This window comes from Scaptodrosophila lebanonensis, unplaced genomic scaffold (assembly GCF_003285725.1).
Source record: "Scaptodrosophila lebanonensis strain 11010-0011.00,11010-0021.00 unplaced genomic scaffold, SlebRS2 tig00000024-arrow-pilon, whole genome shotgun sequence".
Taxonomy (NCBI): Eukaryota; Metazoa; Arthropoda; class Insecta; order Diptera; family Drosophilidae; genus Scaptodrosophila; species Scaptodrosophila lebanonensis.
Genome location: NW_022060538.1, coordinates 6,839,422 through 6,862,725, shown reverse-complemented (window position 1 = coordinate 6,862,725; position 23,304 = coordinate 6,839,422). Strand labels below are relative to the sequence as shown.

The window sequence follows — 23,304 nt, the reverse complement described above, 5'->3', positions numbered from 1 at the left end:
AACAGTCGTTGAGTGGGAACGTAGCTTTCTTGATCGCTTTTCCGTTTTGAATTGGTTTTGGAATCTTGTTTTGATATCGCGTATACGTCATTTATGTTGAACGGTCACTTGTTGCTTATGTTCAAGCTGATTTATTCAAGCCGATTTGTCGCGTGTTTTTTCAAAACAAAAGCCCAAGCCGCTGAAGATTGAATCTACAAAAAAATAATAAAAAATAAACTGCCCAAGGCTGCTTAAGTGTTAAAACCATAAAAAAAAAACAAAAGCTTTCTACAGTACATTGTTTAATTTGTGCAAATTGATGCCCAAAGGTGAAATTGCTTAGCATACGAAAATTAAATATACTCTTTCATGCTTATGTATGTGCATAAAAACATAAGTACTTATGTATGTATGTACATATGTATGTATGTAGCTTGATTAATTTACAAGTGTATTTTACGTAAATCAAATAGCTGGAAAACTGCGCCGTTCACGTTAAGGCTTTTAAAGTTTCTGCTACTGTCTATTGTGTATAATTAAGCGCGTGTGCCTGTACATGTGTTCAATAGTGTGTGCGTGTGTGCGATCGTATCTGCGTATTGGTCTAATCAACACAAGCAATGCCACCCATATTAAACTGTCCGCCCGCCTCCCCCCACAGCGACTGTTGGCACCAACAAACACTTGCTCCCAACCCAACTCTCTTTCTCTCAGCATTTAAATGTGCAAATTTGTACTCAAAATAATGCATTTTGCCTTTGCCATTTGCTCTAGCTTCAAAATTCTACTAGTTCTGTGAAATATTAAATAAATGTACATATGTATGTACATACCTAGCATATAAACTAAACAAAAAACTGACGTGTTTCGAATGAACTGCCGGCTTGCTCTCTTCTTCTGCGCTCCCTTGCGTTGCGAAGAGAGAGCTCGCGATGTTGTTAGACACTTGTTGTGTGTTAAAAATAAATATTTACATTTGTTTTCATATGTATTTTGCTGTTCTCTTAATGCGTGTGTGTGTGTGTGTGTGTCTGTTATTAACATGTACTGCGACGAAATAATAGTGCTGGGTCGCGTTTTCATGCATGTCTGAAAAGAAAACTCGCAGTTTTCACAAACGGGCCTATATAATTATCAAAAACTATTCTATTCCGCTTCATTGCTATTCTTTTTTGCGCTCCGCTGATTAAAGCCAAAAAACATGAATACCTTTTGACGTTAGAAGTGCGAGTGGTAATGTCGCCTGCACGACAGCTTTTAATATTTGACTTTGGATTTTCTAATTCTGGGTCCACTGACATGACTTCTTTGTATACTTCATATTTTAAATCAATATTTGAAAGCAAACAACATGCCAATTCCAATATTGAATCTTACTCTCTGTGGATACATACAAAATTTAGTAAGGGGACATTTATTTTGTCAGTTTTTATTTAAATTGTAATTTGCGTGTCTGCTGCCAGAAAAAATAAAAAACAAGACAAACCTCTTAATGTTTTATACGACGGGAAAAACCACAAATGCGGACTGCCGCACACTAAATACCCTACTCTATTTTTTTATATATATATATTCCAAGTCCTTAAAAATTGATAATGGTGGACATATCGCAGGTGTTTCTATTGAAGTAGTTATAAAAATTGCGCTTTCTGTTTTTTGCATTTCGTTTCTTTAAATCAACGACATAATCGTTTAATTTAGCTTAGATACATATTAATATTTTGTTAAGTGAAGGAATACTGCCAAGCTTATGATTTCGATTTATCATCCGTTTGCCATAAAGGGCTGCATCCTGATAGAGTTGACGCAAAAAAGATGCACAAGCTGGCGAATACATCCATAAAGACTCACCATGTTAAAGGTATTTGTTATTGTTCTCTTTGATGCGTTGTCCACATGGAAATAATACCATTCGAAAGCGTAATATAAAGTATACAAAACTGGTTTGTTAACTTAGCCTCCATTATGGCGACTGTCGCAGAAAAGTCTGTTAGCAATCGTTTAGTGGCTTTTTTGATTATAAAACTTTGTTCATCATATTTTTTGCTTATAAATTTGTGCCCTACTGCAGTGCGTTTTTGATTCGTGTTACATCTTACCTCTCTCTTCTGTGCCTCTTATATCTCTATCTTCATTGTTGGCCAATTTTTAGGATCTGTTGGCCCGGTAATACATGGTTAGTTAGCCAAGCTCAGGTTGTTTTTAATTTTAAAACATGACTCATGACCATGAGCTCAGAGCGCACAGTGTCCGAGAGAGTTTTACTGCAAAAACGTAAATTGTAAAGCTTATTATATGTTTCCTACCAACCAAAACTTTATGGTCATCATCTTTACAAATGTGTGAGATTTAAGGTTCTAAGTAAGATCTGGGTACAGACTTACAACTGCGTGTAATGCAACCGAATGTTCACTGGATTGGGACTGTAACTGTAACGTGAATTTGAAATTGCGACAGGATCTAAATATTTGCATTAATATACAATTCTGTTAAGGGAAATATAGAATGATGAAATTTGTATTCGATCTAGTTGTCCGGCATTGCATATGGGTTGTACTTCTTATCATATCAAATAAGCTATAAAAAAGTTAACTCAATATAATTCCGCAAAATTATACCCCCTTGTCTAATCAAAAATATTTTATGTCCACACATAATTGAAAAGAAAACTTATCAGCTTCAAACACAACTCACGGTTGTAAATAGCTTGTGAGTATACACTGAACAAAAATTGACCCTAGACTGTTTTTAGAAATAGTGAAAAATTTTTCTATTTCCATTTTCTTTCTCTTTAAATCCCAAATATATTACAAAATGAACTTTTCAAGTACAATACCATATAGAAATGTATTTTGGACCATTTTTATTGCTTTGGAAATTAGTTCAATGAGCTTATAAACTAAGCGGCCTTTTTAAGCTTTGGGTATTTATTCAGGTACTACGCGTGTATGTAAATATGAATAATCTGACAATACAGTATGAGTGGGTCTGATTGCTTCATGCACCCAACTACATATACAGATACATCTTTATATATGTACATACATATATTTGTGATAAGTATACGAACTGCTAATTGCGTGCTGGCGCGTTATCATAAAATTATTGATTTCTAGGCGCCAAAGGCATAATCGTATTAGTTGTTGCTATTTAACGGTTTTACGCAAATAGCTGAATTGTTCGACCACCAACATTACATTTTGCTGTGCTTAGTAATGCCTGTAAAGCTAATCGCAATTGGTGTATGACAATTTCTAATATGATTGATACATTTGGTTTTCAGTTGACCGCAACCATGATCACTCTAGAAGACTTACCCAGAATGCAATCGCTGTCGCCTGCGAAGGATTTAGAGGAGTCTTCCTATCAGACGATCCTCCAAGTAACGCAGCTGGATAATGTGGCCAAAGCAAGGCCCAAGCCGGCAAAGTTGATAAAACCTATCATAAAGCCGCCGAGCCCAGCTCCCTCATCCCTGGAAACTCCAACGATAGTGCAAGCTCGTCAATTTGGTTATCAATGTAAAGGGGGTGGTTTGTTTTTATCGACACTGGTAAGTTTTGTAAAATATCAGATAAATGCGAGTACAACACAATTATTAAATTTATTTTTTGGCATTAAGCAAAATAATAACCTTTGCGTCTTCTGCAATTGTAATTTAAATTTCGACATCAAAGAGGTGTCATTATCGTATCGACATCGGCAGCTATCGATATGTCGATTAGCGTTTCACAGTTGTTTTGTTCGAGCTTTCGTAAAAAGCTCGAAAAGCTTTACGCAAATTCACAATCAGTGTGACACTCAACATTGCGGTGAAAAGACGTTGAACAAAACGCCGGAGAACGGAACAAAGAGAAATTGTGAAAATAAGATTTGTAAATGAACAAGAAGTTCACTAAATTAACATAAACACGTTTTAAGAAACTCCGCAATATCAAATGTAAGCAAATGTCTTGACAACAGCAACACGAAATATGTCAAAAGAAATAGAAGTGGCGGTGGGCAAACAGAAAACGAATTGCAAATAATTTCACAAAAGAGACGGCGAGTAAAGTGCGAAGTACAGCGGTATTCAATGCTTGTGCCTGTGTGTGTGTATGTTTGTGTAAAATCAACAAAATATTTAAATCTGCTGATTTATAAAAATCGTATGCAAATTGACAGAAATTTTGTTGCATATGACGAAATAAATGCAACTCATTGTCCAACAGGCGTGCAAAAGCAACAAAACTCCTATTCAGCAATGCGCGTTCTCTCCTTATTGCTCTCTCGCTCAGCTGACATGTTGCAAGCTGCTGCTGCAGTTGAAGCTGAAGAGCACGCGAAAGAAAATTGTTTGATAAATATTCAAAATACAAAGTACAGACGACAATTACATTTTGTTTCCTTCTGGAAGTTTCGTTTTTTTTTTTCATTCTAGCACACCGTCTGAAAACAATATGAATTTCATAAAATTAAAGCTTACCGCTTGTGCACGATTGTGTTGTGTGTGGTTGTGTTCGTGTTGAGTCGCCAACTCGCTCTTGCTTTTTTTTTTTGTGAGTGCTTCGTCTGCTGATGTGTTGTTTTTGCATTGGTATATACATTGTATGTATGTGTGAGTGTGTGTGTTGTGTCGATGTAAAGTGTTCTGATTGCCATAAAAATTAAATTATTTAGCATTTAATTAAATGCATAAATTAATTGTTGTTTATCAGCAGTGCAATGGGCTATTAGAGCGTGCGTGTGAGTGAGAAAAAGATGGCGTGAGTTGTGTTGTTGTCATAGAAGGCGTGTGAGTCAGACAGACTTGCGCCCAAAAACAACAACAGCAGCAGTTTTTGAAGCAAAAACGAAGAAAGCAGCGATAAAAGCAAACAAAGAAATGTGGGCAAGCAAGTAGGAGAGCAAAATAAGCCACAAAATATAGACACATATTTGTTAAATATGATGTTAAACAAATGGCGACGATTTCACTTTACACGCACACCCGACCCAATCGTATACCTTGTAACTGAAGAAGTGAAAAACATTTTGTGAAACGTGCGGAAAACATTTTTAGATGCTTCGTTGAAAAAGAAAGCATTTTTGGCAGGGGAAGAAAGCAAGCACATTGACCAAGTTCAAGGACGTCGTAGAGACGCAAAAAACACTCACGGGATTGTTTTTTTGTATTTCTCAAACAACGCCACACCGCCGCGTCTAATGTGCAAATGTGAAATCAATGTTCATTTGTATACATGTACATATACATATATGAACAACAATGTGCAAACGTAAATGCTTATATTTTCGCAGCTAACAAAAGTTTATTAATTAAATTTAAAAGCAAAAACAAACCGATGAAATTTTGTTTAAGCGCAGCCGCGTGCATCGCAACACACGCACGCTGAAAGTCTCACAGACAGCGACAGTAACAAAAGCGCGCGTGTTTGTGTGTGGGGCTGTGGAGCAGCAACAGCATCAGCATCTAAAGCAGCAGAAATAAAAGCAACATCAACAAGAGCAGCAGACACACATTTACTGCGTCGCAGTTTTCACCGTTACAGTCCGTCGTCTGTTCTTGTGGCTGCGGGCAATTATTCGCCAACAAAAAGGAAACTTGTGAAGAAAGGTGAGTGGACGATTGTATGATGATCCAACATACAAACATAAACGCACACACACACACTGATATCTTCACCCACTCCCATCACACATGCACACAGGTGCATTCACACACAAATACTGTTCTGAAGGTATTTGAAATCTTCTTTTTTTCTTCGTCTTTTATTCATACCGCATGCACACATACAGACATACGTATGTACGAAGTATCTACATATGTACATACATATACATATATCTAATCGCACTCAGTTGTTTATTAAATTGAAATTTCAAACAAAGGAAAGTGTGTATTGTTTAGGCCATAAAAAAGAACTTGTCCTTGAACTCTTTAACTGCAACGTCAAAGACCTTGAATGAGTTCAAGTTTTTCCATTTTGGGGTTAAGTGAGGGCGTAAATGGAGAGGCGTAACATTATGCGCCTTTCTTTTAATAAGGTGCCATGTGGGTGGATGTTGAGATGCATTAAGGAAACAAATCACACAAACACATTTGCATATGCATAAATACATATGAACATACATATGTAGCGCGGAAGCTAAAAATGAGTTAAAACGTTGTTCATTCTTGTGGTTTGCTGAGACTTCCTGTATGTATGTATGTATGACAAGGCTATAATTATAATCATAAGCAATCTCAATGTGAACAAAAGCTTTCCATCAAGTGCATACCATCAAGTATATCGATAACAAATGCGACATAAAATGATTACTAATGACATCTCTCTCTCTTTCTTCCTTTTCAGTTAATAACACAAATACGCAAAGAGGACATTGAATTATTTGCATTAAAATAAAAAAGCGAACAACAAACAACTTTGCAGCTAAAAACAAAAACAAATCATCAGCCAACCCCTTGAGGCGACCGTTAAAGGCGTGAGAATTGCGATTTAAGCAAATAAGCAATTGTTTTGCGCATTTTTATTTTATATGCATGCGTACATACATATATATATATATATATAATGCGTATATAAACGAAGGAGAGAGCGGCAAGGCAAGGAAACGTCATTGAACGGGCGACGCTGCCGACAGCAAAGCTGTCTGGCCGTCTGACCGGGTGGGTGGTGGTGGAGGAGCAGCAGCAGCAGCAACAACAACAACAAGAATAGCAGCAAGCACAGCAACTGTTGGCGACGATTGTCAACACCCACGCACCGATTTACTTGTAACAACAGCAAGAGTAGCACCACGAACAAGAACAACGGCTACAGAATGATCTCAAACAAAAAAGCGTATGCCATGAAAATGTTGCAATTGGCACTGGCCTTGAGCCTGCTCCATGTTGATCCCGACTCACTCCTGCAACAGCGACTGCGTCGTTGGGATGACCAGCTGGAGTTGACCCAAGGCGTCGGTAGCTGGGAGTTGGAAATATTACGCAGTGTACCCATGGTTGAGACCCAAGATCCATATGGGAATCGTAAGGGCATTCCCCCGGTTATTGCGGATCTATTGCGCTACGATGATCTGTCTCCATCCTATAAATTGTCCAAAAGCTTTAATGCCAGCGCTGTGGTCATGAATCTGCACAATACCACAGGCAATAGTAGCGTCCAGACTGCTGCACTGCAGGATATGCAAAGCACGGCTGGTGGGGCGACGGGCAATGCAGTTGGCGGGGGTGGAGCGACGGCAGCAGGTGGCGGAAGCAGCGCTTCCAGTGCGGGCAACGAACTTCATATCGATACCTCATCCATAGCCACTGGCAGTATTGCGCTTACGCCGACTCCAGAACTAGATATATTTCTTTCGCCTGATCTGTTGCAAGACGAACGTTCGATTTGGGAGCAGAATTTGGCCGATTTGCAGGACTATGGCGACTTTACTGTGAGCAGTCCATATGCTGGACTGCCGCTCAAGGACGGACAGCAGCAGAACAACACACACTTGGACTTGAGTCTAGCCGCCCTCCTACAAGTGGGTATGCAGCAGCAGGAGCAAAGACGGGAGGGCGCCACAGCCTTGAACGATAGCACGCCGCATCCGAGCAGCTCCGCCAGCGTAACTGCGAATCAATTTGATGAGGATGCGGATGATTTGTTCGGCCACTCTCCTAACTTGGCCATCTGCTCTAGTCTGGTCAATGCCTGTGAGGCGGAGGGCGTGCATCCGAGCGACACTGAAGGCGCCATTGGACCAGCTGCAGGGACGGAGGAGCAGCCCGAACTAGAGGACAATGGATTCGCCAATGAGGTGGAGGTCGTCTATGAGGAGGTAACTTTAGCTGTCATGAAAGCTTCAACTTTAAAAGGTTAGGCAATTTAATACCCAGATTTTTCTGCTGCATCCTGATTTAACAGACAGTCTAACATCCAGTAGCGTTTACGAAATCAGGTAAACATAATGGGTATACCCGAGCTCAGAAGACGGGACACAGTTTTCTGCTCTGCTTTCATAAAATAATATATAGATTCCAAATAGACTCCGCTTACATTCTAAAGCCTTTCAGTTGTTGAGTTCAACAACTCGTGCTGCAATAAATTGCACATCTATAGTACATATAGTATTTATTTACAGATACTATATTGGTTGCGATTGCCATCAGGCTGTCAGTCAGTCGGTGTGTAATAATCGACTTTCATTTGGCTGATAAGAGAATGGCGTTGAAAAGCAGTTCGCAAACAATGTCAACTAGAAACTAAATTTTTGCATTACAAATTAGGTAAATGTGAGCCACTGCTTGACCTATTCGAATATTTATTTCTAGTGGCATTCGTGCTTTTCTCTCTTCACACTAATGTGTCTCATTTGAAAAATGTTTGCTACATAAGTCCCTCCTTCTTAGAAATGTGATGCTCTTAGGAATTTAAAACAATATTTCTCTCATTTCAAATATCAAATCAATATATATTATATTACCTGAAAGAGTATGGTATAATCCGCTTTCTAGAACTCTACATTGTTCGTTTGTTTGGTCAGCAAGCATTTACGTACGCTCAGTCGACCGGATTTCTGAAGACACTACATCATAAACTTCTTTAAGTCCGATTGTAGCTGTCATGGAAAATATATTAAATATTAATTCATTAGTAAAGTGATTATGGAGGGATGTAAACTTTTTAATGACTTTTCGGGGCATTATAGTCTGTAAATGTCCAGTGTCAAGGCGCTTTCGAACCGCTGCAAAGAACTTTCTAGTAAGATGGAAAAAGTATTGTGTATGATCAAAATAACGGAACGACTCGATGTAGACATGTCCGTCTGTATGAACATCGATAACTTTTAAACTATAACAGCTAGGGATACCGAACTTGGTATGTACAATTATCTTTCTCACATGCAGAGCAAGTTTATTACAAAGCGTATATAACTCTTTTTTTTATATATACATAGCTGTCATAGAACCGATTGGCGAGAATATCACTTTTAGTAGGAGAACTGATTTCTTTATGAATATATCTTAAGCCAATTTGGTATTTATGTGTTTCGTATAATACCTCAACGTACTATGAAATTGCAACAAAGTCGGTAAACTACAAGTATATCATATAGCTGTCGTGAATAATCGGAGCGGGAATGATCGGTGCAGAAATAAAGCTAGAAAACACTTTTTTGTTAATAACGATATCTTGAGCAATTGCGTTTTGTTTAGTGCCTCAACATACGTAGCTGTAAGAGGAATGCTTGGCACAACAATGTTTGAATTAGTTCAAATAGAGTAGGGCTCGTACTTCCCCAAAATCAATTCATTTTGTGTCAGTCTGCATTTATGACCCAATCAAGCTTTTAAGCACAAGTACAAATACGAGTCAGTCTGGCTGTCTTATCTGCCGATCGGCTGGCACAGTCAATCACTTCTTGTTTACCTTTCAGCATGACTCTGTATAATCCACATACTACATATACTTATATAGTACAAATACTATATGGGCGCACTATCGCGCCCCTGTCTTATCAGCGTTCTTGTTTTTTGGCATATATTTTTATGTTTTATATTTGCGAACTTTCGACCGGCGCTCGGTCTGCATAATTAGCTCTCAGCTTTCACCTAAGTTCGAGTTTGAAAATACAAAAAGACCACTAATATCTGCCATTTAATGAGAAGCATTTTGGCAATTGGGTCAACAAACGTTTTAAATGCGCAAAAGGAGCATTTTTTATCTGGCTAAGAGACATACAAGAAAAAAAAACAGAATTCCAAGGAATTTAAGCGAAATTTAATTTTAATTTATACAATTTTGTTGCTCAATGTTTATAAGTTGCAAAGACACACAAGCAGACACACACCTCGTGCATTGTCTTGGAGACGTTTTTGTACTCGTTTTTTGTTATTTTTATTTTTAAATACTGCCAAGCGGCAAATTAAATTGAATTTCGACGACAAATGCGCTGCACCAATTTTTTCCCCATTTTTTGTTGTTGTTGTTTCTTTACAAATTGCAATTTCAATATGCAAATCGTTGTGTAACTGTGTGTGTATGTGTGTGTGCTATAGACTTTAAAATATTTTGTGACTATTCTAAAATATGATTCCAACATGCTGCGAAATGTTTTCCATTTCCAAGGCAGCAAACAAACCTGTCGTTCTCTATATTATGATTTCGTTCTTGAATGCCGTGCTTGACAATATTAGCTCACGACTTTAGTCACCACACAAACAACTAACTTACATACTTATGTACATAGATATATACTTGTATATATAGTTTATATATAGTGTATAGTATGTGTTGCAGTTTCGTGCATAATCAAATGGGTCAATTTGTTTGCGTTTGTCAGTGTCAGAAATTGTATTGCAATTTTCGTATGGCTTTGATTTTTGCCATTGAGCCGAAACACAGTGGAAGAAATAACATGTATTGAAAAAGAGCTCTCCAAAACAAAGAACTTGTTCACTTTTTAAAAATAGATGCAAGATTTCGGTGAGATTACGAGTATGTAGCACATCCTTCAATATGCGAAGCTATATAGATTTGTCTTTGATCTCGAATACTGCAAGTGCTAAGGACTCCAAAGCTGATTGGATCAATTGCTTAGCATATATGTACATACAAGTACATATACTCAAATTTGCTACAGATTTTAAAATAAAAGATATTATGCAATCAGTTTAAAATTTAAAGATCTGTACCGCGGTCTAAATATTTCCAGTTCAGTTTATTGTACACGCTGTTGTACCCAAAGGTTCAAAGGATATCTTAAAGAGTCTGAATGTTGTAAAAAGCAATAACAGTATGATGGCTCGAATCCATATATCTCCTATTAGTTCAAAGTTGGGTTCTAGACTTGCCTTTTTCATATGCAGAGCAGCGCGAGGGTCTATTGATCGACTTCATCCAGTGCAGGCTTATTGTTCAGAGATGGTTGTAAAACGCCGGGCACTCCTTGGTGATTCTATATCCTATATCGGCTTTCTGGCCAATTCTGGTACTTCTTTAGTGAGCGGGTCAAGCCACAGAGTTGTCTAATTTAATTGCATACCAAGATAATCATAAATATGATTCTATATAACTGACATAGGAATCAGTAGATCAGGGCTAAAACTACTTTTAGAAAAACTGTCGTGACTTTTAAGATACCAGGGCTTTTATAATGCTCTACTTCATTCTGATTAAAGGTTTTGTTTATTAAGAATGCCCCACTAGTTTAGGAAGTTTCGTTGAAATCGGATCGCAATATCTTTAAGCTGCTATAAAAAAGATTGGTATGCAAATTAGTAGAAGATTAGACGGAACCACCGCTCCTTGTTTTACAATAACTATTTTGTTTATAAATTTATCTTATGCAAATCTAGTATTCTGAAAATTCATTGAAATCGGTGCATTATCTATATCATATATGTGTTATATCAACTCTAAAACTTTTTATCATAGAGCTGTCATATGAATAATTGGTACAATGAAGTTAGTTGTAGTTGTTAGATTTTAGGGGGGAAAAGGGTGGATATAGGGTACTCACAAGTCGCGCTGGCACGACCTTAACACTCTACCCGTTAACCCGTGTGCGCGCCAGTTGTAGATCGATTAGAACGATCGATTAAAACTTGATTGTTTTTATGTGCCCAGTTAGTTAGTCATTTAGAGCTCTTAACAGCTGTTTGTCATTGGCAGCTTAACAGAGCTGGAATTAACATACGTGCAGTTGTTGTTATTGCTACTGTAAAGTGATACTGCATCTGTTAAATGCGAGATTATAAAACAGCAGACAGATTTGGGGCGAGAGTTGGTGCGCTGTTAATTATTTTTTAAATTTTTTAAGCAATAATAATGCGGAAAATATAGTATTGAGTCCCTAATAGCAAATTATGTTCCCAAATAAGCGTCTAACCGCTTCATTATCATGATAAATCACATTAATGACCCAGAACGCTGATTTTTTTTACAACTTGTCGCTTGTGCTAAATTTTGTAGCTGCTTTCGGCTCGATTCGGTTCTGTATCTTATTTTCAATATCGACACAATCAAAGATCTCTCACACCTGTAAAGCTAGCGTCAACAGTGCTGTCCGGGTGTGTGTGAATGTGTGCGTGTGTGTGTGCGTATGAGGTCAGATGCTCTCGCTCCGAACGTTGAATGTCGTCTACCTTTTGCTTCAAGCCAGCTCGCTAAGCAGCGTATCTTGTAGATACAAAAAAGTATGTTCGAGCTTGACGTTTTCGTTTATCTTTTGCTAGCTTTTTCGCAGACATCGACATCGTTGCTCTGAGTCAACAGTTGTAGTTGTTGTTGTTGTGCCTTTGAGCATTTTTTATTTTTTGGTCTCTCGCATTTGTTTCAAAAGAATAACACGACAAAATCTCGGCACAAAAAAAAGAACGTTTCATTGAACTTCGCTTCTTGCGGCTTTGTTTTGCTTGCCCCCATATGGGGTATACTTTTCGCTTCGTTCGCTCTTGTTTTGGCTTTTTTCTTCTTTTTTTAGTTTTTGTAAATGAATACTAACAAACATACAAATGGTTGTAATTACGAAAGAATATTATTGCAGGCTTTGCGTTTCTGAAATTCGTTCTATTTCGCAAGTTTTTTTCTTTACGAAGAAGATTCATGGGTTTTTCCATGACTTTGGTAAGAAGTTTAAAAGACAAAGCAATATTCATACTCGTATGTAGAATATATGCGTTTCAAACAATTGTTTTTTTACAAATTAGCTTGATATTTGTTTTAAATTGTTAAACTTGTTAAACTCAGAGTCCAAGCTGAACTTTTTTGTTGGTCGATAATTCTTTTGCAGTGTCTAGGGCATGTTATTATATTAAACATAATAAATAGATTACGAGCTCTTGCCTCAATTTTCGCTCGAATTTTTTCTTACCTATATATCCAGTTGTTATTTCTGATAAATATATATTGCCCATAGCCCATGATTTCCATCCAACCTACATAGATCCAGATGTGTGTATGTACTTGAATGCCTAATTTTCTCGCCGCCCTATAAAACATGCCCCGCCATGTGGGCATAATCATTTTTTATTTTTTTCATAAAGAGTGTGAAGAAGCAAAACTTGAAAACAAACGCAAACAGCTGTTTTACCGGCACATTTATACACCACACGTTGTGCATTGCTTCGTATTCAGCGACTGCTCTCGCTACCGCTCTCTTACCGTAATGCGCTTTCATGCTCTTCAACATATTCGTGTTGAGTCTTTGTGGTGGGCTGTGGTGTAAAAGCTCTTCAGCATAGACACACACCCAGCTAACGCCAATAGTGTTGAAAAGTCTTTTGGGTAATCGTTTGGTCACAATTCGATCGAAAATTGCGGCATTTTTGAAATTTTAACATTGATAACAAAGTTGCTCGTGCTTATATAATTTTGAAGCTCTTTTCCTTATATATATGTACATACTTAGTACATGCATATAAAGTGAAAACTCTCTTGGCCGGACACTCACGGTCGGCCAATTGTTGTCCGCTTAAGGAAATACTTAAATACTTTAGAGACCGATCAAATGTTTTAAAAAAAAGTGTCCGCCGAAGAGAGTGTCTGGATAAAAGAGGTGTCCATTAAGGGAGTTTTCACTGTACTCGTATATGTATATAAATGTACCCTTGAATTTCGTATTATGTGCAACTTGTTGTTTTCGGTTTCTCTGAGTTGCCAAAGCTCAGCCGCTTATCAGCTCTCCAGTGTAGATGTGTTAAGTGTTTTTCTGTGCTTTCATTTTAGAAATGTGTGCAAAATAGCCGCAAGTAAACAATAACAACAAAAGGAACAACAACGGTGACAGCAAGCAACCTTTATCAATTGAAAACATTTAATCAAATTTTTTTATGGGCTGAGCTACTAATCAACTATAACACCCTATGCCCAGACTTATACCGAGCTACAATATTTCAGTCTTCAAACTGCTGATTTGTAGTGAAAACGAACTTGACGAGCGCGATCTGTTGCTGTTGCTGTTGCTAAAAATCTTGTGAAATTCATTGAATCAGAAAATATTCATATACATACCAATAAAAAACTAAAATAATCTTGCGACGAGTGCGTCGAACCGTGTATGTGTGGGTGAATTTTTGTTTGCAAAAATGTGTCTCAACGAGGAATACAAGCATATGCACATCTATTTAGCGGTCGGTAGCCTTTCAACAATACACACAACCACTTACAATCGTATATAGTATTTCTATATAATGATGCATTAACTTTCTACCTCACATGGCTTAATAAAGTGCTAAAAAAAAATTATAAAAAAAGTGGCATCAAATTGAAAAATCATTTGTCTGTAATTACGCTGCATTTTAACTTAATTACCAGACATTAAAGAAGAAGAAAAAAAACCGTACAATTACAACAAAATAACAACTCATGAGCGCGAGTCTTTCTCACAGTTTTCTGCATTTGCGTTAATTTCTATAATTAAAAACCGTTAATTACTGTCAAAGGAGAACTGAATAGGAATGAATACGCCCCCTGTCGGGCGCAATTGGTAACAAACGCGCCCGCTACCGTTTTGCATGCTTAGCTAAAAAGAGATGGCAACACTGTGCACACAGACACACACACGCACATTCGCACACAAATAGACTAACGGTAACGACGCCAAACAAAGTTCGGATGTCAAATCGATTATGGGCGTCACGAGTTATGGGTTCAAATAGATAATGATAATGAAAATGCAAAAATGCACCACAATATGCAAATCGAGAACGATGAACGATGCGCCTGCCGTTGACACAAATGAACTGTTATTAGAAGCAGTAGTCGTGCCGCCGCAATACGCGAGTGGTGTTGGTGGAAGGAGGGGGGAAGGGGGGGAGCTAGCTACACGTTGTCAAGTCAAAACCGCAAATTGCGAGTGTGTTGGTGTGCGTGTGTGGTTTGGTGAATGCACAACAGGATACTTGTGCAATGTATCTGCAAGATACACACACTTGGCCACTTGAGTTTTGCGGCTTTGTTGGTGGCATGGCACAGTAAGTGACTGCAGCCTGACTGACTGGACTGACTGACTGACTGCTTGACGAGTGCATGATTAATATGCGCCACACTTGCCGCAACTTGTGCGTCTGCGTCCGTCTGTGTGTTGTGTGGTGTTGTGTATATCTCTCAGATACAATATATTTCCACGCGCTGAAGTGATCTTGCATGGTCTTTGCTTGCTACATCGCTCGCTCGCTCGCTTGCTCGCTTGTCAGTTCAGGTGTCATCAAAAATCTTGCGAGGCTTTATTAATGACGTTGCCAACAGTATTAAACCTTTTTCGCCTTTCCTTTTCCTTTTTGCTGTGCATTCTTTTTATGGATTTCCCTTTGCACTTTCTACGTTGCCGCCGCTTTCACTTGACTTTTAAGAACTACCGCCGTCGCCGCCGCTGCCGCCTTCGCCTCCACAAAAAGGATCAAAAATGCATTTATCTTGCCACAAACATCTCTCGTCTGTCGCAGTTGCGGCGGCATTTGTGGTCACTGAGCGGCTCAGTTCGACCGCCGTACTAATTGTTGCTACAAAATGTTACAAGTGTCAATATTTTGAATTCTTCTTATTGATTTTGTGGGGGGTAAAACATTAAAACATTGATTGATAGTCGCGACGATCGGTGAGTGACAAAGGCAAGTCATTAGCGAACGCTTTTATTATTTAATGTCAGATTGAATCTCTGTTGCGTCTACTTTTCGCTCCTTATCGCTTTCAATTTGTTATCAATCGCATTTCCATCATCCGGGAGCGTTACACGTGCCTGGGTTAGGCGTGCAGGTTTACGAATATGTATTTATATACTCTAATCTGCACAGTTTTCTCATTTTACTGCTGATACGTATAGAGAATTGTAGCTCCCAATAAACTTGCCAACCCCATCAAGGCGAGCCAGAAGTTTCGCTTTTATGGTAGGCTCCGAAACATCCATCAGCGATATTTTTGTTTTTTGCGATAAGCAATGCCTTGTAAAACAAGTGCGCCAGCCGTCCACTTGGATTTGTTATCAACCGTATATGTTAGCTTAATTCGCCGAAATTTAACCAATATAGACTAGAATATTGACTTTAATTCTCGTCTCCAGAGCAAATTTATTTTCACAGCATAGTTCAAATGTATAGTTCAACAAATTTGATTTCATTTAGTTGATTACCAAATACAATTGAGCACATAGTAATACGGCGAAAACATCAATAGCTTAGTTTATTTATATCTGTGGAACAAATTTGTGAGTTTATTCGCCTGGCAAAAACAAAGATAAGGTTATAATTGGGCCCTATGTGCGGCAAAAATTTAATAGATAAGAACTGTTACACTGTAAAATCTTTGTGGCTGGTAAAATTTATAATTATGTGTGATTTTAGAACAGTTTCGATGACATTTTGATTAAATTGCTTGCCAATCATCTTAGAAGGGGATGTAAACATAACATGTTTAACATTTTTAAGCATTTCATTTCAATTATTAGTTTATTGCCTGAAAGGAGAGATACCAATTAATATAGGATAGACTGGACTGAGATAAAGCCGCTTTATTTTATCTTATATATTTTTAAGAACATTTATAGTCCGATTTGAACTCTTGATACTTTGTATAGCCTCGTAAAAGCGAAAAAGGTCTATAAATCAGTCGTACAACTGTGCATATAGCACAGCGAGTTACAAGTACAACGTACCAATACAGCTGCCCTAAGTGACATTAACTAACTAATAAAATAAATGTTAACTGAGAATACAATATGAATGCTTGTTGCCAGGCAAACATTCCCATTAAGTAGGTGAAAACCACCACGAAACTTTCACTAGCGGGCTTCCCTCTATGAGAAGCCATGAAAGAATTTTCCAACCCGTTGCTCGGACAGTCAAGACTTCGTGGCCCCTCCATAGCGATGACTTTCAATGGTGAAATGTTATGCCCCACCTTTTCACAGCTATTTGGCTGATTTCAGCCCTAGTCTGCTTGTCGACATGAGTTGATATAGACATGTCCGTCTGTATGAACTCCAATAACTTCTAAACCTTAGCAGCTAGGGACACAAAACTTATCTCATCCATATACGAGGTAAGTTTATTACAAACCAAATTAAACCTTAATATTTTATAAAGCTACCATAAAACTGATCGGTTAAAAAATCCCACTTTTTCGTTTATGAAGATATCTAAAGCATATCTAGTGTTTAGAGGTTTTATATAGAGTGTCACAATATTGTGATGTTTCGTCATAATGCTAATCGATGTAGAAATGAAGCTTAGTACCAACATATTTTTTGTTTATAAAGCGTACTTAAATTATTTATAGTGCCTCTTCTTGAAAAAAATAATTTGTTCAATATTGGTGCCCTATATAGTATTGCTGTTTAGGAATTACCAACAATTTATTTATTTGTAAAAGTTAGTTAAGAAAATTGGCTTTTAGCGCCTCTTCAAACCGGTAGACTGTATAATATAGCTGCTGTCGGAATTATTGGTAGATCAAGGTCTACTATATTTTAGTTGAATGACTGTAGCGAGGTAAGGGGTGGGTATAGGGTATTCGAAAGTTGAAGTTTTATAATTTTCGAATATATTATATGCATCTATATTTTATATTACTTGCTCTTTCAATTTCTTAATGTTTGTTGAACTTTTCTTGCTGGCTTTCTGGTTCTTATTTCAGCAGCAAATCCGAAAGCTGCATCCTAAAAGTATGCTGTTCTTAATTTCACTTGCGTTTTATTTTCATTCATTTTATCAATTGGAGCTATATTACGAAAATCCTGCTATGGAATTACTTGAATAAGTTCTGCGTAATTAAGATAAACTTAAGAAGAGCTTTATAGAATGATTTCTCTTAAGGCAACAAATATGAGTTCACTTGCAATCGATTTGGGTTTTATTTACAATGGCCAGAGCAACAACCACTTGACGCGTTATCTTTAAGCTAAAAACTAACTGTTTCAGTATGAGCGGCCTAGTTCAATTAAAACTTGGATAAAAACTGGCATTAAGTTTAATTAAAACTCGGTAACAACCCATACACCAGCACTTATGTAGCGACTGAGTGGCGGCTATATGCAAAGTTTCCCATACACCAACCACACACACACACACATACATAGAAACAAGTATATATGTATATGTATATGAAGTATAAGGCACAACCCCCAGAAATCAGCAGGGTGGCTCATCTAAGCCCTACGTATTTAATTGCTTATTTTTACCGAACATGCGCAACGCGCAGCATGTGTAGCATGCGGGACATACACATGTACATATATATATACATTTGTATATGTGTGTTTGTATATAAATAGAAGCGTCCCTAGGGTGCACCGGGCAGCAGCGCTGTCAGCGTCGACGCAGGCAATTGATTGGGCTCACAGTTGCCGCAGTTGCCGTTGTTGCAGCGCTCGGTCTCCCTTTTAGATGGATAGAGAGAAAGAAAGAAAGACCAATGATGCCGCCGCCATGCTATATATTCTGCTGACTAATCCAGGAGATAGGCGTGGTTCCACACACAATGATTGATTGCTTTTTGTTTTACACACCAACACGAACATCGGCCGAGAAAAAAAGTTTCAAACAGCAGCAGCAGCAGCGGCAGCTCAAGAAAGCCTCACAATACCACCGAGCCATACAATTTCATTAAAGAAAAAAGGCAGAAAATTCTCAGTGCATCGCCATAAGGGGTGGGGGGCAGAAAATGGTAAAATGGACAAAAATTGTCGCTTGACACTCGGGGAAAAATTAAAAGAGAAAAAAGCAAAAGAAAAATGTCGGCTCTGAGAGCGGCGTTGAAACATTTTAATTAAGCCATCAATGGCCATGGCTTGAAGGGAAGGCAATTGCCTTTGGCCACTTGCTGCTGCTGCTGCTGCTGCTTGTTGTTATTGTTGTTGCATGTAACCGATGCCAGCTACTGGCCAACTGTGACTGTCATTTTGACAATTGTTGTGTCATTCCAAGATGCGCCGATGTTTGTAGTCGCGTACTCGTAACTTTACAATTTGAATGATTTTGAAAAAACGAAGGAAAAATCAGTTCCTGCTCGCTTTTTACATTTTACTTAAACCCAACAAACTACTGACAGTCAAAATGATTTGCAGTCGTCGTCGTCGTCACACTAATGTGTGCCATTATCCTCTGATTATCCCTTCAAAATGACAACTCTACCTGTTTGGCTGGCTGTCCCAACCAAAGAATTTCCCGTGTGTCTGGGCCAGGCGGCTTTAGACGCCCATTTTTCGGCACCAGCCCATTCTTCTTCCCTCGAAATGTTGTTGACTTTGGCCGTCGATCCGTCGATCGGACGCTCGCAGAAAAGGATTATAAAGTGTCTCGACGAGGTTTTTTGGTTACGGCCAGCGTTAATAATGCATCATTAACGCTATAATTTGAATTCCTTTTATTATTATTTCTTGCATGAATTTGCAAAAATTGTGCAGTCGTCGCACTTTTTGTGGCTGAATTTCGTCAATACATCTATATAAGTGGAATCTGTGGCAATGCACTGCCAGTTGCTCGAACTGTGGAGTATTTTCAACCTTCTGCAGCCAACTGGTGATTCACTTTTAGGCTAAGAGGTGAACAAATGTTGCGCCCACAGCGATTAATGTCAGTAGTCGATCCAAGTCATGTCTGCCCGCCTCAAACTCGGAGCCTTTGTTCTAGAGGCACTAAGGACAATTTATTTCATGCCCGAAGTTTTTTTTATTTCTAAGCAGATCACGTTTATTCACCATTTAGGAGTAGTCGCAAGAATGTTTAAGAACTTAATGCTACAGCTTAGTATGTAGCTTATTTTTTAATTATAGTTCTAATTTGCTTTTACTTTTGCCTAAAGAAAAATATTGCGCCAAAAGTATATAAAGCTGTTCGTAGTCCATCTAAGTCTTTTCCGTCTGACAATATACGAACTAAGAATCTTCTATTTGACATACGATGTTTACAAATTCGAAGCAGATCAAGCAATTATGGCCCTATCACAAAATCGTTATCTTTCTATTATGTTATAGAGTCAGTTTTCTTTTCACTTTTGCGCAACGAGTTGCATAAATGTGAAGTCAAAAGTATAAACTGTAAGTCAGGTTTCTTTATCTGTTTTACATACTGATTGGTTATGTCTTGATTTCGCCAAAAACTGAAGTCAGTGCTTTAAGAGCCTAAGCAGAACTTAAATTCCGTATTTATGCATTCCGTGTTTTAAGAGTCTATTTACATAAGCACTATTGTCTGCATATAGACAGTATAGAACATCTGTGTTGCGGCTAGTAACTGATTGTTTTTTAAATACATTTTTAACGAACTTGAATTTATTCAATTCACCAAACATAATTAAAGCACTTTAAGAACTAAATATATTATTCGTTAAGGAGGCAGTACGAGCTTTTAGCTCTATTGCGGGCCCTTGAAGATCATCTCTTATACAACAAAATTCGGTTCTGATTTCTCTCATGAGCTCCAATTTTGCTGGCATATAAGAAGCCAATTCTTTGCTACTGTGGTATCTTCTTTAAGCCGACACTAGCCGGTTTGATAAGCAGCCCCTATTTAAATTCTTGTTTCATATTTTTGCACCCCCTTGAACAGGTAAACAAGTTTCTGCGCATATTTGACTTAAGTTTTAAACAGAAGGCCCGAAAAACGTGCTCGCATTTGAAATAAATTGCCGTCAGATCCATCTCGGTGGAGACTATATCTAATCTGCTGTATCTTGTTACTTTTGTGTAAATTAATTTTTATGCAAGCATCTGAAAGGAAAATCTATATGAAATATGTATTCTTTGCAGTGTCGCCAACCGATAAGCGCAATTCATAAATTTTCTGTATGAAATCGTAAACAAATCATGCCACAAGAGTGTGTCGTCGAGTTCTCGCCTATACTAGAAAATAGAGTGCCAAGACATTTTGAATGGAAATTAGAGTCTCTTCGCATTATAAGAGTGTGCGACCCGATCTCCTCATTATCCGTTGCTGTAGACAAGCTCGTGTTGTTTCCAAATTTTTAAGTTTCATTTTGGGCATCTAAAGCATTGCTAAGAACAGTAATGATTTATCTCAAAAATTACGCCACTGATAAAATTTACACCTCTATATGCGAAAGCAGACAGTCCAACTAACAAACTTAACACCAAAGTGTGGGGCCTGCCTTCTTCGGGTGGAATTATCTGAACGAGACGCGTCAACATGTTAGCATGTTAGCTTATCAGAAATGGGTATTATAAAAGCAGTACTCGTAAGAGTAAACACAAGCGCCATGTGCGAGCTGGTCTATTATTTTTGCGCTTTCGACCAGGTTCAGTCTCTCTTTAGTCGCAAGCTAATGTAGACAGATCGTTCGAAAGTGTAGTCAAAATTTAAGAGTATCGCAATAATTATTGGTGGAAATCATAAACAATTGATTGTGTTATTGCAAGTGAATCGACGGCAAATAAGTCGTAAACATGAAAGTCATACTCTTTGGAGAATCTCTTGTAAATACAAACTACTACTTAGATATCAAAATTGTGTTGTACTCGCATTATTGATAATGAATGGTAAAGTGTGAAAGCAATTCCTGAACATTTCAAATGCTACTTTTTATAGGAAAGCGAAATCGCTGAAGTGCTTTACAAGCAGGATGTCGATTTGGGCTTCAGTCTCAATCAAGAGGATATCATTAATGCATCCTACGCAAGAAGCAATCCATCGGCCGATGCGGCCAAAACGTTGACGGATAATGCCAAGAACTCTGATAACAATGAATGCGCCTCTTCCTCCTCCTCCTCCGCCTCTACGGACGATACTGAGAAGCTGAAAGCTTTGGAGGAGCTTCAGCAAGATAAGGTAAGTGCTCTGACGTGATATTACATTTGAATTTCACAATATTTGCATAAGAGAGCAGCAATAGATAGAGCTCCTATTTATAAGCAGTTCGATAGTAATTTGCAATATTATCTTTCTTTTGAATGCCTTGATATCGCATTTATCGACTTTGCGGTTATTAGTCATGCTCCAATATTACATTCTGCAAAGAGCGCAGTTTTTATCAAACAGCGCCCAGCACTTTCGAGCTTTTCAAATAAAATACGCATAAATAAAAGAAATCTTTGTAATCTCTTAAACATTAGAGATATAGGACTGCTTATAACAAAGATTTGGTACAATTTATAAATGTTTACCATCATCTACAGCCCAAGGTTGATGACAAGAGCACGAATCCCCTGGAAGATATTACAAACGAATGGGATGGCATACCCTTTACGATTGATAATGAAACTGGTAAGTTGAAAAGCTTTCATCTACAACTCTTTTCGCTAGCAAGCAAGACTCATAATTTTTAAGAATAAGTAGTTAGTATATTATCTTATCTAAAAGAATGTAAAGAAAAGAAAACGCGCTTGAAACAAGTCTACTATACATTGAAGGTTTTGCATCTTATATCGTTGAGGAGATAAGTTTAATGACTGCAGTTTCGACATTCGATATTATATGATGATTAAAACAATTCACTTGGCTGAGGAATTGGGGAAAGCAACTGATAAACATATATTATTACTGTTTCGATTTAAATGATCAGATGTGCAGATTATAACAATTTTATTGGTTGAGAAAATAAGACACTCAACTCATAAGCATAATTGTACTTATATTATTGATCGTGCTTATGAGATTTTTACTCAGATTGTCGCTACGTCCTTACTACCAATTAGTTAAGATATATAGATGCATTCAGAACTGGCTTGGGTTTTAGTCAGAATGTAATAAAACATTGCTACAGTATTAGTAGTAGTAGGACTAAATAAATATCTGCTAAATCTGGCTTGGTTCTTTATTATTGTAGTCTATTAGTATTCTGAAAATATTCTGGAAAATATCAGGTTGGGTTTCAATCAACATCGTACTAGAAATAGGGTATAGCTGCTTGGTTTGTTTATAGATTAGTCTATCTTAATAAGAGTTGCCCTTTTTAATGTAAATTCAGTTCTTGAATTAATTAACTATTTATTTATCGTTTCCAAGTGTGATCAAATTTAAGAACCAAGGGAATAGCTTCAGAACATTTATTAGATTTCAGAAAAATCGGGAACAGGTATCAGGAACATACATGTTTTTATTTGGAGAGTATAGTATGTTCAAGTTATGGGACTGGGAAAAGGTTTGAAAGATCGAGAATATTTAAACTTTAACGGCAAGCGACACCAAACTTGGCATGTAAGCTTCTAAGTCTTATCCATATAACAAACCATAACTGCAAAACTGTATAAAGCTGGGATCGGTTCTCTTAGAGTCGTGTTAGCAAAAAAAAAACTTCAGCAGGACACGCCTAAACGCAACATCTTACAATAAACTTAGTATTCTGAAGAGTAGCGTTGAACTTTCAAATTGTTATAATATTAAAGTACATATTATTTATCAACTAT

General features: G+C 37.6%; 1 protein-coding gene across 1 annotated transcript in view; it reads left to right on the top strand.

Annotated features, from left to right (window-relative positions):
* The first annotated feature begins 3,804 nt into the window (after positions 1-3,804).
* Positions 3,805-23,304, top strand: part of LOC115621718 (segmentation protein cap'n'collar) — a 52,470-nt gene continuing 32,970 nt past the window's right edge. Inside the window, exons 1-5 of the mRNA XM_030515432.1 lie at positions 3,805-3,922; positions 5,260-5,575; positions 6,315-7,785; positions 21,488-21,727; positions 22,075-22,162. Of these exons, the coding sequence (XP_030371292.1) occupies positions 6,784-7,785; positions 21,488-21,727; positions 22,075-22,162 (1,330 nt within the window). The 5' untranslated portion in view covers positions 3,805-3,922; positions 5,260-5,575; positions 6,315-6,783. The remainder of the gene's footprint in view (positions 3,923-5,259; positions 5,576-6,314; positions 7,786-21,487; positions 21,728-22,074; positions 22,163-23,304) is intronic.